Here is a 15381-nt window from a genome sequence, read left to right as displayed (position 1 = left end):
ATAAGAGTAAACCATTTCAGTTGTGGAGCCCCCACTGTTACATTTTAAATCAATTTAAATTAGTTTTGGGTGGCTGTGTCTTTTAATTTAAAGGGCTGAATTTGTGGGGAAACATACATTTTAACTGATTAATTTATAGTTAAAATGTGATGCTCAATTTTGAAAATCTTGTTGTTATAACATAGAAATGTTCTTGCTGAGTGCACATGCTTGGGGCTGAGCTCTGTCTTGCGTTTTAATCTTAAACTTGAGTGTTCTGATTTCAATCCCAAAATATGTAGTGAGAATTCTTTGCTGCGGAAGTTTCCTCTCCTGGAGTATTTCATTTTTTTTTTTGACAGGTCGGCCAAAGAACGGAAAGTAAGAATCTGGAAGGATTATGTGGCTCCCACTGCTAACCTTGATCAGAAAGATAAACAGTTTGTAGCAAAGGTAAGCTTTATTAGAAATTCTCAAATGGCTTGTGAAAAATGTGTGTACAGCATGGCCTGTGTTGTGCTGCAGTAAATGACTTAGTAAATGCTCTTGGCGTGAAGGAGATGTGCAGCTTAATCATTATACAGATCATTTACATTCTTACTGGGGAATAAGCCTACCCACTTAGGAGTATAAACCTAACTGTGAATTAGCCTTTGGAGGTTGAGTGTCATTTATTTAATCCTGGCTTTTGTTCAATATGCTTAATGTTGGACAGTCCCTTGCTAGATATTTGGGATAGCTTGCATTGCTGCTGGGTGAGTTTTAATGGATAGTTTGAAATTTCTAATAGTATTTGAGGTTATTTTGTCCTCTAGTTCATTAATGTGCGTGGTTGATGGGAGGGAGACTTTAAAAAATATTTTTGATCGTGAAGGTGACATTAAATTGTGCAGTGTCCATGTAGCTGTCATATTTTGAGGATGAAGGGATATTTACACCTAGAAGGAGCTTTTAACAAGCTGTGTATATGTGACAAAAGCCTTATCACCTAAAAAAGTGTTTCAGTAGCTGCATCTTTGTTTTGCTGATTGGCTAAAAGCAAGACATTACAATTTGCTTTCCTATAGTTTTGGGACAATGTCACTACAACAGTGTGGTGATTCTAAAAGTAACTTTTGCTACTGTTAATTCTATACTGAGAATGCAGGCTGTAATAGTGTTTATGCCAAAAATATGGTCCTCTTAATTTGTTGTATTTTTAGATGCACCCAGTTTTTTACACTTTGTAATGGAAACTCTTGTAATCATATTTTTTCTGTAACTTAAAATTTAACTCAACTAGAGGTGTCCTACTAACTTCCTTTTTCATATAAAGCTTAAATGTCTATTTTGCCTTTCATTTTCTGTTCCACTTGAGCAATTATAATGTTTCTTAACTGTAGGATAAATTGTATGTGCAAGAGTGGTTTGTCACACAGGTTTCTGTACTTGTTAGTCTTTTTATGCTTGCATTTTGCTGACATCTCAGGTTTTTTAGCAACCAAAATGAGCAAATCAAATATTATTTGGGTTTTTGCCCTCTTTCATGGTTCATAAAATTTACATCTAATGGTTCCTTAATGATAAAAATACAAGGTTCAGTACATACATATTTTCTGTATTGCATGCTGTAAATTGCATTGTTTTGAATCCTTAAGATGGCATCATGCTTTTCTTGGAATAACAAAGCAATAGACATTTAATGGCCCATGAAATCAGTTTGGTAAATTTTATTATACAGTATACACAGTACTCAAGTATGGTAATGAGTGTTTTATTTTATTTTGGAAATGGCTATTAAAGAGCTGAAGAGTTTTAATAGCTAATTGTGGGAATGATATAAATTCTACAATGTCTAAAGATTCGGTGTTTGCTCAATCAAATTTTACTATTGGAGACCGTTGTGTTTCTGTAATAAGCTTTGCATGCTAATGATTTGTAATCCTAGTGACTTACCTCATTCAAATACTGACAGGATTGTTGTTGAAAAACACTCCCTTCATAAGCTCATATACTCTGTAGCATATAATTAATCTTTAATGACCTTTTTAATATAGAGTTTTTGTTTTTTATTTCATTGGTAGATGCTTATAATAGAATATTAGTTTAGTTTAACCTTTCTGGGGATAAAAAAAATCACAGTACCTTTTCACCATGTTCTTTATTTAAAATGAAATCACGATATGGTTAGAGGCTTTAAAGGATGGAGAGCTGGTGGGTAAAAATACACACTAGGTGGTGCAATTGTTGTTCCTCTGCTCTTTGGAAAATCAGGTTATAAAAATGCTTTGCATTAATTTCTTGGCTGGATTCAGCAAAATGTTCTGCATATACAGCTGTTCATTAGCTGGGAATTTACATCCTTTAGTATCACAGATATGCATTTGTGGTATATTTTTGCGTCAAGAGAATATTGTGAAAGGATAGTTATTATGAATGTAAATAGTAAAATGGGAAAAGCAAATTCATGACAAGCTTTTAAGAGGAATTTTGTTAAGTTAATTCATCCTTCTATTCTATTTTTTCCCACTGTAAATATTTTTAATTAGGCAGAAATCATAGGCTTCTTATGAAATGTAATGGCCATAGGCAGCTTATGGAATATAATTTGTGCCATAGAACAGTAGAATACCAGAGATATTAATATGCCAAATGATGATGACAAAGATTGGGGCTTTCAGTTAAACATAGTGAGAATCAATGTTATGCATTTGCTAGAGCTTCCATCTTTTTGTTTTACTTGGGTTCACTGTAATTTTAAATCCTGTTCTAAAAATTTACTTGCATAATCATTTGAAGTGACTTTGAGTTGTATTGAACCGAATAAAGGTGCTTGTATGAGACAAAAATTGTAGTGAGGGCTTTTAAGAGTTTTCATAAGGCTTACTGTTAAAACATTTGACAAAGCACTGCATACTAAGGAAGCAGTGTCATACTGAAGATAATATAGTAAGCAAATTGTTATGGTATTCTCCATTTGTCTTTGTTTTAGTACCTGCTGGTTATTTCAAATCGATGCTTGATGTTTCCAGCCTACATAATGACAGCAGTACAACCTTTCATGAATGAAAGGCGGTGTAACTTATTTTGTAGACGAGTGACAAACATAAATTTTGATTGAGAATTATCAGATCCAATTGAAGTGGAACCCTTTCCTTATTTCACACTTATGTTTTCACAATTAAGACAGAAGGCAGGGATATCTAAAATGAGATTAGACATTGCTGATCTAGTTAGGGTTTAGCTCGTTCTAAAAGCTTTTTAATGTTAGACTATTAAGAGGTGTTACTGGGCTACAGCATGGATAAACCTTCATATATTTAATGAATGTGAGAGCCTCATTAGATGCTAAGGGTAATATATTGGACCTACTAGGATAGGATTTTCCTTAGGAGGCCAGCCTGTGGAAGTTGAAATGGATTTTTGTCTCCCTGTGGTTTAATTTCTGCTGTGTCAAAAGGCAGTAGGTCAGCGCAGACAGGTGGATGATAAAACTGCTAATTCTCTCTCTAGAGGTAAGCTCAAAGCTGATGCACACCCACCTTTTGCTTAAGAATCGAGTGCTTAGCTAAACACTTTTCTGGGGGAGGTGGTTGTGTTGATGGTAAATGCGAGATGTCCTTTAAAAAAATAGGACCAGCACCATCCAGATTTCTTTTCCCGGGGGAGGCGCAGGGCAGGGGTATGTGGAGGGGTCAGGAGATGGTGAGGTTACATTCACTGCTGGTAATGCTCTTCCCAAGATCTGCCTTTGCTCCTTTGCATAGACCCTCAGTTTTTTTGTGAGTATAAAAAATAACTACTTCGTTTGCTTCTACCTGACACTCATTCACCTGAATTTTGTTTGCTAGACCACATCATTTTTTTTTTTTGCTGAGTAGAGTGTTTGCCATCTGTTTTCAGAATCCGTCTGAGTTTGGATAATGAGTTTAGCAAGTTGGCTACTTGGAATTAAGCTGCAAATGACTTTTGAAAAGCAGTAATTGAGTTGTTTTTTGATGGCTTGGTTGTATTATTCAATTCAAACAATCTTGTATTCCTAAATTCAGCAAATAGAACTTTTTCTTGTTTTAGGAAGGAATGAACTGGGGCTGAAAGACTTTGAAATGGCTATCAACTGTTAAAACATTTAAGCATAATGAAGCCTATTATATATTTGGTTAATATTTTCCATTTTCACACTATGCACATTTTCCTAGTAATTGTATATGATCTTCTGTGGAATATTCTTTCATTACTTCTGTGTACCAATTTGAAACCGAGATCGTTCAAATACAGATATGTTAGTACCTGGTCTAGGTATGATAATGTGCACGGGTGGTAAGTTTTTCTTTTGGTGTAGGAGAGTAAACTATGTAGATTTCAGAAGTCACCGTGTACATCATTGAGCATAATTATGCCATTGTCCTATAGCTTGGCTTCAATTTCACAGCAGTTTGTTTCTGTAAAGGGAGTATTCCCTCAGCAATTTATGTTCCCAAGTGTTTTTTAGGTGTCAATTCTAAAGAGCTTACTTTTTCACCTTCCTATAACTAGTAAAATGCTTTTTGTTTGCAATGTGTTTTAGTAATACAGAGATTCAGTTCGGTTTGAAAGTTAAATACTAATTCATGTTTGTTTTTTTTTAAATAGGTAATGCAGATTGTAAATGCGGACGCCATCGTGGTGAAGCTGAACTCTGGAGAACACAAGACGATCCATCTTTCCAGTATCAGGCCTCCAAGAATTGAGGGAGAATCTAATCAGCAGGTAGGGGTTATTATTAACTTGTGAATTCCTGATGCTTTTTTATTCCACACTCTAATGTAAAGTTCAGAAAAAAGAAAATATGCTGAGCTGGTATTGTTCCTTAAAGCGCATAATATAGCTAAAAAGGCTTTGGTTGCCATTTCAGTATTGTTTCTGAGGGACCTCTGAGTTGCTGATCAGAAAGGTTTTCTTGAGCTGTTTACATGAGTTAGTAATTTAGTTTTATCGTACTGAAGAATTGTGACTGGAAAGATTTTGTTTTACAGCTATCGGGAGAGTTGCATTTGGATTTGTTTTCAGCCTTGCCTAACTAGATTTGTCATCAAGAGAATCTCTGACATGCAATAGCAGCAGAACTGGCCACACAGTGGTGCTCCTGTAATAAGAATATTGGAGCAGGAGCTTTGCAGTGAATGGGTTTGACTGCCAATTCACCACATGGCTCCCTTACTGCAAAGCCTCTTTTGGTTGTTCCAGCCTTTATCTGTTACTTCTAGCAAGCCATTCAGTGATTTGTGCATATAATCACCTGAACGGTTCTGTAATTGAAACCAATACGCTAAGTGCGATTTGTAAAAGCCTTCTGTGATTTTTTTTTCTAAAACCGAACTGCTTTTTAATCATGCATGGATGAAATTAAGCCTTGTGCCATCATTTTGAAATGCTCCTTGATGCAGAATTCATTGATGTATTAAGAAGCTCTCACATAGGCTAAAAGTATTCAAGGTATGCTCTGAGAAGAGGAATTAACTGCGGTTAATCTGTACCCTTACATTTTTGTACTTTAAATCTTTCAGTTCTCTTGATTTAGTCTCCTGATACCTGTGGCCTTTTGGGAAAATTCCATCACAATGCAGTTGTAGACAAGTGGGAACTGACCATAGTCTTTTATGGTCTGATTCTTGTTAGATAGAATTCAGCGAATCTCTGTATGAGAGGTTTCACCCCTCAGGGATAACCATCCTCGTAAAATAGCTGAGAAGACGGGGCCTCAAGCCAGCATGATCAAGATCCAAAAGCCATCCTTTTCTGTTACAAGTGCAATTCCCTGCTGAGATCTCAGAAAGCAGAGGGCTGAGGCAGGCCTAAAGTGTGTGGTGACGCAGCTCATGCTGGGATCAGGATTTTCCTGATGACAGATCTGCAAAATCTCTGCCGTTAGGACCAAGATTTGTGGTATAATCCTCATTGTTTCCAAATCATCTTTCCAAACCATTAGAAATTATGCCAGCTGTTTCTAATGGTAGCCGCAGCATGTTTCACTGCTCAGTACGCCACAGAAAGAAACATTATGTTGAAAGTGTTGCCAGGGACTCAGCTGCTGTCGGTCAGGATGAGCAGCAGGTGGATATTGAGCTACAGGGAAAACCCAAGTTGTAATTAAAACAAAGCTTGGATGGAACTGCAATAGTAAACTGTGAACTAGCATTACATTGGAGCTGATGATTAGAGAAAGAAATTGGGATGGTTGAAAGCAGTTCACTTAGAAATCCCCAATGACAGACAGCATTTATAAAAGAGTAGAAGCTCACATTGAATGGGTTATTGGCCAGTGCCCATGCTACATACCATATACAAAGAGAAACAACTCAATATAAAGAAGAAATGAGTCATTCTGCTGTAATTAGGCCACCAAGTTTTGGTTTTAGATTCTCTTCTGCACACACATTTGTCTGAAGCTTCCAGGCTGTAAATAAGAACCTATTCTTGTGGATTTAAGCATAGCCATAACCAAGATGTATTCTGTTACTTCTGTGTAAGTACAGAATATTTTTCCCCTGCTTGAATAGTTAAATTATGCCTTCATGGTTGCAAATAAATATTATCTTTGTGAAATAAACATCTGTTTTTCAGGGCCTTCAGAACTTAACAGGATTCTAAAAAGAGGAACCATCCGCTTGATAAAATTCTGAAGCTGACTGGCTTTAGGCAGATGTAATACATTTTTGTTCAGGCACAGGTTAATTAGACATCTGCTTGCAAAATTGTGTTGCTCATGCAAAAAGGAAAGTTTTTTTCATGCAAAAATGTGGTAATTTGAAGTTACTAATAGTCTGATCTGAAATAACATTTATAGTTAAGTTATATGCCATTAGAGGAGTTACCAGTTATATGAAATCACCTCTTATTTCAGTGATCATTGAATGACATGAGTATTTTCCTAATATCATGGGATTTTTAAATCAAATATTCTTAAAGATGTGTAATATATATTTTGAAAGCCTTTGATATTTTTCTTGCCCAGTTCCAATTTAAATTTTTCATTTTGAAGGGATTTAGTCAATGCAATGTGATCTATAATTTTTTGGGTGACTAATGTGTAACAATCGTTAGGAATTAACTTCTCCATGGTGGTACAATTAAACAGCCCTAAATCTGATCAATTTTGTATTCTGTTTCGGGTGTGGTCAACCCTGATCCTAGAGAACCACAGTTCTGGAGGCTTTATATTTTAATCAGTTTGTTGCCTTTGAATGTGATATTTAATTGGTTGTTTTAAGTCGGGAAATCCGACTGTGGTTCTTATGGTGTTGGCATTTTCATTTCAGGTGCTCTCTAACTAAAATCACCTGCTTCAGTAAAAAGATAGATAAGATCCCTTTGTTAGCCATACAATTTTTTGAATTAGGAATATCTTTTCGCGTACCCCAGCTTGCTCTCCATGAGACACACAGACAGGGAGAGAAGCTTGGGGTCAGAGCGCAGGGTCGGCCATTTATACAGCGCCCTTGGAGCAGCTGGGGTTAAGGGCCTTGCTCAGGGTCCCAATGGAGTAGGATTCCTCTGCCGGTCGCGGGATTTGAACTGGCAACCTTCCAGCCACAGGCGCAGATCCTTAGCCACAGAGCCACCGCTCTGCCCTAATGCAAGCAATTTTCAAGAGTTTAGGAATTGAATTTAATGGTGTTGGTAAAAACATGCTAGATTGTGGTTATATTGTCACTTTGCATTAAAAGATTCACATCATTCAAGTTTTTGTGTAACTTAATTTGCATAGATGCTAATTATCGTTAAATGCACATTGAGTATGATCTCATCACCTGCAGTCAGATGGCAGATAGGGATTGCATAATCTGACTGTGCAATTACCATCATTTGGATTGCATGCTCACACGTGTTATTTAGCTTGATTCTTATCTTCTTGCAATTGGATGTGATCACCAAGGACAACCATTCAATCAGTAAGCAAGGGGGTGTAAAAGATGCTATCAGTGATGGGACTTGACATGTATCAAGAAGGCAATTGCCTGCTGCCAACTGCTACTGTACCCTTATACTTTTATATGCATTCTATGAATGTAAACACGAACACAGTTTTTTGTATAGTGCCTTTCATATTGTTGAACAAAACAGTTTTCTGTGCTACTTTGTATGCATTTAGGAATTTACTTTAATGAAACAAAGCAAAAAATAGAGCTTTCTCAAGATTTTCTGAGCTGAATTTGTCCTTCATGGCAAAGTCACATTGGAGATCAATGAGCTCCATCTGTAACTCTTCGGGGGCTTTCTGATAGTCAAATGACAATGGGCACAATATGAGCTCAATATGAGAATTTGTCAATTCTTTGACTGTCTAATAACTTTGCTGTACTTGTCTGCCTCCTTTAGCTACACTTCCAAGGATCTGAGCAATGGAAAATGAGCAAAAAATGTAATGCTGTTCCTACATATACTACAATGCTGTTTGACTTGAAAGTTTTGCTCTTTTACCTTAGTTACTTCTTGAACAGCTGCTTGTCTCCCAAAAATATGCTGAGCTTTTTAGTTAGAAACAAGCTCCTTGACTTTCCTTCTTTCCTTGATTGTTTAATACTGACATAATTATAATGCCTGTGGTAAAGTTGGGATTTATGTTATATTTTTGGAATACTACAACATTTTCCTGAAAAATCAATCCCTACAGCCTTTGTATTCACATTTGTGAAGCAAATGTTTTGGTGGCAATTTCTGCTTTTCTGTGGCAGTGCTCATTTTGATCACATGCAGGTAAATCAGATATCGGCTGAGGTTTCACAAAATTACAAGTATTTGATGTGTCAATATACATATTAGCATTTTATGAGCTGTGCTCTATGTAGAAAAGTGCAACATGTTTGGAATTGATTGTAATACTTCTGAAGATGGATCAATTTAATGTTTTTATCTTAGTAATTGGGTATTTGAATAACTGTTATGATTCAGAATGAATTGTGAAAGTGTGAGTGCTGTCATCGTGAATTGCTTTTGGTCAGAAATATAGCACTCAAGCCAAAAAAAAGAGCAACCCCAGATATATTAATGTGCTGTAGGTCTCTAAGTGATTTAAGAGGATTACATGATTTAATGTCAAAGGCAGCTGTACGGTCAACCAGAACAAGCACAGGGAGGACTGAACCTATGTGGACATCAGTCACTTTCACCATGGTTGTTTTAGTCTTATGGAACAGTCAGAAGGCTGACTGAAAAGCTTCAAAGAATACTGACACCTAGATTTGTCTGCCTCAGTCTGCACATAAATCGGAGTGTCCTTACTGTAATGGTGCCCGTTAACATGGTGACGGACGATCAGGCCTGATAGTTACTTAAAAATAAACAAAAGGCAAAATTTAAAACAACCCAGAAAGGAAATGATTATTTAATACTCAGAACACGTGTGTGTGTACACACCAGCATACACATATCATAAATATAAGAAACTTTATTTGATATAGCGCCTTAAAAGGTGGCTTTTCAAAGCGCTTTACAGAAAAAAAACAGGAACAACAACAATTAAAAATAAACAATATAAAAGCACCATTTCAGTGAGAGGGGTGAGCCTGTTTAGTTGAGCAAAGCAGATGTAAATTTTTCAAGCACTTATACAGTTCACAACAGAGTCTAACAGATTTTAAATCATCAGGCATTTTCTTGACGGCAAAGGTCTCGCGGTGGATGTTGCAATGCGTCCATTCATTTCTGGAGCAACCCTTCTAATTCGTGCAGCTACACCGCTGTGTCGGCTTGTCATTGCTCTAGCACCTTCTGTACAAACTCCAACGCATTTTTTCCAGTTGATGCCATTCTCTTTGATAAATTCATCCAGAAGCTGAAATATGTGCTCTCCTGTAGTTCCTGTTGGTAGCGGCTTACAGAACAGAAAGTCCTCATGGGACATACCCTCAAACTCATATCTAACGTAAATGAGCAAATTGGCCAAATCAACGTCATCTACAGACTCATCTAATTGCAGTGAAAAGCATCTGCTCATCTAAACGCGCTCTCTCAGCGTACTTTTGATATCCGCCATATCAATAATTCTATGAGTGACTGTCTTTGAGGTCGAGCTGTTTAGCAGCTTTTTCTCCACAGACAATGTGTCAGCTCTTTTGCCAACAGTAAATAAGGTTCTTCAGAAATAGTGTGGGACTTACCTGCTTTGGCAATCCGCTAGTTTGTATTTTTCCCCGTTTCCGTTTCAGGATTCTGTCTCAGAAGTTAAAGTTTTTATTTCATGCGCGTGGGAGCGAAACAGACGCTCGGTGTATTTTTCTCGAATTAACCTAGAACAGTTCTTAAATATTTTTCTGTTATCTATCATGCTTTCCTGTGCTCACACAATTGCCAGCGTTCGTAGTACACATTTTATATGCATTACTGTGCTTATAACATTGGCATTGTTCCAAAATCACGCACATTCTCCTACCTCCCTATTTGCAGGAGATACATTGTTTTAAATACAATTGGTCGCTTATGTTTGTAGCATGCATTTCTATGCTTTCCTGTGCTTACAAGATTGGCGGTGTTCAAAAATCCCGCACATTCTCCTACCTCCCTATTTGCTGGAGATAACATTTTTTAAATACAATTGGCTGCTTTCGTTTGTAGCACACATTCCTATAGAATGGTATAGAATTACATTGTAGCTCTGTGTCCACTCAGGTATTAGCGCAAGCTGTATTGTAGTACGTGGGCTGCGTATTCGACACGTATTAAAATAGAAAATATGAAAACCCGTCCCGATTTTTCAGTGTACACAACAAAGATCCTGGGTCATATGGCTTACCACCTGGTGGCGCAAGTGGTACGCGTACCATAGTTTGAGAATCACTGCTCTAGAAGTACTCTCATGTATGTTTTTAAACAATTGAAGATTCAGGGCCTACTGTGTGGTCCAGCCTATTGTTGCAGTGTCATGACAATGTATTCTATAACGGGAGTTGCATTATTCAGTAATTGCAGTTACAGCAATTACTGGTGCGTGCTACTCCTACCATACAGTAGCATGCATTGCCTGCATTGTCATCAATGAATGTCAGCCATTATAGGTATGCATGTATTCATATTTTCACTACATTCTATATCCACACCCTTTATTTTATTTTCTGCTTCCAAGCCCCCTGTGTAGTGCATGCACTCGCACTGCACCCTGTTTCATGGTATTCTCTTTTTGCTCTCAATAGATTGCATGCAGTACAGTTACACGGAAATTACACAGGGTATTGATACGAAATAAGGCGATTGGGAGTGATCTATGTAAGGGTAAGAGTAAAAATCAAATCGCTCAGATACCAGTTTAAGGTATCTGATAATTCAACCCCTAACATCAGGAATGTGACCTGTTTCTTTATGGCCAGCAGAGTTATGGACTAATAAAGTCATTGAATGCTTTAGGCAAAAGAATATTTACAGCTGTCATAAACTGCTGTTTACAGATTTGTGTAAGCAGGAAGACCCTGAAATGGGGCCTGCTACCATTCAAAGTAACCCTTACCTTTGGCAGGTGGGTCAGATGTGCAACAGCTAAAAGAACCGTGGCAGCTTAAGGAGAGAATGCTGGTTTCCACTCAACAAACGACTTTTCAAAGGAAGCCTGCTCTCTCAAACTGGGGCACACTTTCAAGAAGCATTTCTCGAAACACAATTACGCATTTCTAAGCCATGAACTCTGCCTAGCAAATGCTGATAACTTTCCTCACCTGTGAAAATAAATCCAGCCCTTTTGCCCCTAAATTTTAGTTCAGTCTTTTCAGTGGTCAGGTATGCCGTACCTGTACTGTTCTGGTCCTCTTAAGAACTCTTTAGGTAGACTTGAACACAAAACAGGAAGAGACTGGATTGACCCTATTATGTATATTGCAAGAAGGTGAGCAACGTCACTGTGATACAAATTTGAAGTAAATATATTGCTGGATCTTTTTAAATGTGAACATGTTTGATAGTTTGATCTGTTTATTTGTGTGATGTTTTATGTTGAAAGTGTATATTCTAGCAGAAGCAAAAGCTAGAAAAGGGACAATGATCTTAACACAGTTAGATGCAGATTTAGCTTTAGCACATTTAACTTATGTATAATAAGATGGGTATTAAGATTGATAAGATTTATAGCAATATATAGCAATGAATGTGCAGGCTTCTTTTCTCCATGTGAATTTGAATAAGCTGTTTTTTTACAAGTATAATCTTAAGTGAATTTTCATTTTAAACCAACTTTTTATTTTGAACCTTTAATGGTAGGAAGGAGTCATAAATCCCCCTTAAAATTGTTAGACAGCATGGCCAATGAAGCATGAATACTCAGTTTATAAAAGCTTTCTGGTATGAAGTGTGGAGATTCGCTAATGTGAGAAGCAGTTTACCTCCTGCTGGAAATGTGCAACCTAGAACATTTTTAAACTGTTCTATAGCAGTCCAGGTTTTTTTAAAAAATCTAATTTAGAAATAACTAATCTACCTATTTTCCTGTTAAGATAGACAACAATTGCAATCACTGCTTGAAAATGTTATGATTTTACTGACTTTGACAATCAGTTGTGTTCCTCTCTTATTTTAGATTTACCACACGGCACTACAGTATGGGCTAGCAGACTTCCTAATGTCTTACAAATTCCTGTATTCCTATTAAACGTTCAGTTTCAGGTTAGGTTTAAAGGCTAGTATATTTGTGTTCACTTGTATAAATTACAAGATGGATTAATTTTTATGTCATCGGCTGGATATTGCCAATGTAAAGCATAGAATCCTTAATAGCTATATTTGGTCTACACAATACAGAGATCTTAAAGATTATATTATGTATTTAAAAGATGAAATTTGAAACAGTACCTGCAGGCAAGTAACTCACCACATAAGTATGATTTTAATATTCTATTTCCTGACCCTACTAGGCTGTAAGAACCAGCATTGCTGCTTTGTGACACAAGTAACCTGAAAGACTCAGTCATAGCATATTCTGCCTTTGTTCTCCAGATTGCTTTGCCAGACTTAGCAGGTGCCTGCACTTGTAATGTAGACCAGCATCCCGCAAACAAACCAGGAACAACTTCCGAGTTATATTACGTGTTTATCAACCTGCACATACTATAGTTCAAGCAAGGCAGTTGAGATTGGGGAAAACAATTTCTAGAAAAGTAATGCAGCATGTCTTTGTTTCACAAGCTGTGATGTTAAGCTCTACTTGTTTTGGGCAACAGTGATATTTTCACTGTAGGGGGAGTCAAGTAACACAGGTAGCCATGGGATTGGCCAAGTATGTTGAGTCATTTGGTTATGATCGGATCTACTGTACATCTGTGAGTATTGTACTCACAATTGAGTGTGCTTTGTCTTTTTTTTAACAGTCGGTCAGATTTAAAATGATATTCAACAAATGATATAATCTCATCTAATGACAGGAAAAGGATTTACCGTTCTACCTCTTGTGTTCTTGACTTCTAGCCTATTGACAGCCTCTGGTCTGAGAAGTAACCTGTTCTTTTTCCTTAGCAGTTTTGCATATGACTTCCACTGAGGCAAAGGAAACAGAATTTGAGGTCTGCAGTGAGGGTTTTGTGATGTAATATTGTGCTGGCTGTTACTGGAAAAAGCTCACTGATAGATGTCTAAACTAGTCAGTTTTTTTAAATTTTTCATTTAAATAAAAAAAGCAGGGTTTAATCTTTTGGTTCAAACTGGAAAAAACATTCTAAATGAATAAGCAGAGGTAATTGCTTTGTCTATTTTCAAAGGCACTTTCATTCTTTTGAAAAGTAGTGGATGCTTTTTTTAGGTGTCATAATTCATCCTTCTGTCATTGGTGAAAATGACCCCAATAGTTACACAACTATACTTGTTTTTCTGTGAATGTCATTTAAAGAATATTTACAGTGTCTTGTACAGTACAGATTTTTGTTGAAATTCAATGCTGAATTACTTATGTGAAATTAGTTAAAATCAAATGCAATTCTCGACAGCAGTGCTGTGCTGTTAAAGAAGTTATACAAAGGGATATCTTCAAGATATTTCAAGTCTTCTGAAAATTCATTTACATTAAATTGCTTTCTTGTGTGTTGAAATGTAGCCTTGCCATTTAGATCTTTTATGGCACAGTGAGCTAATTCACTTTTTTGCATAATATTTGTGATTTGTTTCAGTTTAATTGATTTGATTCAAGAGGTTTCAAAGTCAACATCTGAACCTATTGGCTATTAGTTCACTTGTCATAACTGGCACTTCTTAGCAGCCATTTCACTATTGGATGAGCAGGGAGTGAAAGGGGTGAATGAGAGAGCATTTTCCCCCCCAAGAGTACATTAGCTGGCCTTGCTTTCTCAGGATTTGATGCTGCAGTCTAATGGTTTCAGTAATCTTGTTCTGGGTCAGTGAACAGCTCTAAGTTTGTTTCATCAGTAAATACATAGTGAGGAGACCTTGCTATTGGCTTTCTCCTTTAAAATACAATTTTTATTTCTTGACTAGGCCAAATACATGATGATAATGCTGACTATAGAGGTTTTTTTGTCCTTGTACTTTTTTAAATTTTACATCTGGGCAATATAGGGCTAGATTTTGTGAATCTGTAATGCAATTTGAGTGACTACGGTGTAAAAAACACATCTGAAGCTTTTACTATACCTGTAACATCTGATAATTGAGTGTTAGTTTTTTGTCTTTGATCTGTTTAAAGTTGATCATTTTAACAATTTTTGAACTTTTGAATGAAAGGTAATGTAGACTGCATTTTCAATTATGTATGTGTCTGTATATTACAATACCACATGAGGAGTAAATGCACAAATATATTGTAGATGGACATGCTGAATAATTAGATTTAGAAAGTGCTAACCATTTGGACAAGAACCTGAAAATACTTCACTCATTGTATTTGGCAGAAATGTAACTAATGCTGTAACTAAGGCTCTCTCTTGTTTCCTTCCAAAGCAAGATATTGGTGTTCATGCGTGTACATCTGGTGATGTTTGCATGGAATTGGTTCTGTTATTGCTGGTCATTTCCAGTTTGTACTGCAAACTTTATTTGGTTTACCTTTGAAAGGTTTTGATGCCATAGCAGACTGGGTAGACAAATCCAAATGGCTGGGCTGCCGTGGTTTACTGATGCAATATGCCATATGTTTTATTTGGTCAGAATTGTCATAGATATATATTCATTTAAGTACCCATCCTCAGGAAAGTCACAAGCTTTGTGGTATCTTAGCCATGCTGTTGGCAGGCATCTCTGCATGCAGATACCCATTGTGACAGCTCAGAGATGATTGCATAGCATACTCTGGTGACGACCTATGAAGACTTGTTCTGGATTTATTCTTTTCTGTTATTACTTGTGAGTTGAGTACTGGAGTACAGGAGGTTTGCTATTACTGTGTGTATGAATAGGTGCGGATATAAAACTCTGTGTAGTTAATTACTGAATGGCCTATATTTTACTTTTTAAATATTG

General features: G+C 36.7%; 1 protein-coding gene across 1 annotated transcript in view; it reads left to right on the top strand.

Annotated features, from left to right (window-relative positions):
* Positions 1-15381, top strand: part of snd1 (staphylococcal nuclease and tudor domain containing 1) — a 309136-nt gene that overhangs the window by 14434 nt on the left and 279321 nt on the right. The window contains exons 9-10 of the mRNA XM_088922699.1: positions 342-432; positions 4591-4707. Coding sequence (XP_088778825.1) covers positions 342-432; positions 4591-4707 — 208 coding nt within the window. The remainder of the gene's footprint in view (positions 1-341; positions 433-4590; positions 4708-15381) is intronic.

This window comes from Atractosteus spatula, chromosome 8 (genome assembly GCF_055471065.1).
Source record: "Atractosteus spatula isolate fAtrSpa1 chromosome 8, fAtrSpa1.hap1, whole genome shotgun sequence".
Lineage (NCBI taxonomy): Eukaryota > Metazoa > Chordata > Actinopteri > Semionotiformes > Lepisosteidae > Atractosteus > Atractosteus spatula.
The sequence above is the reverse complement of the archived record's forward strand: the minus strand, read 5'-3'. Positions and strand labels throughout refer to the sequence as shown.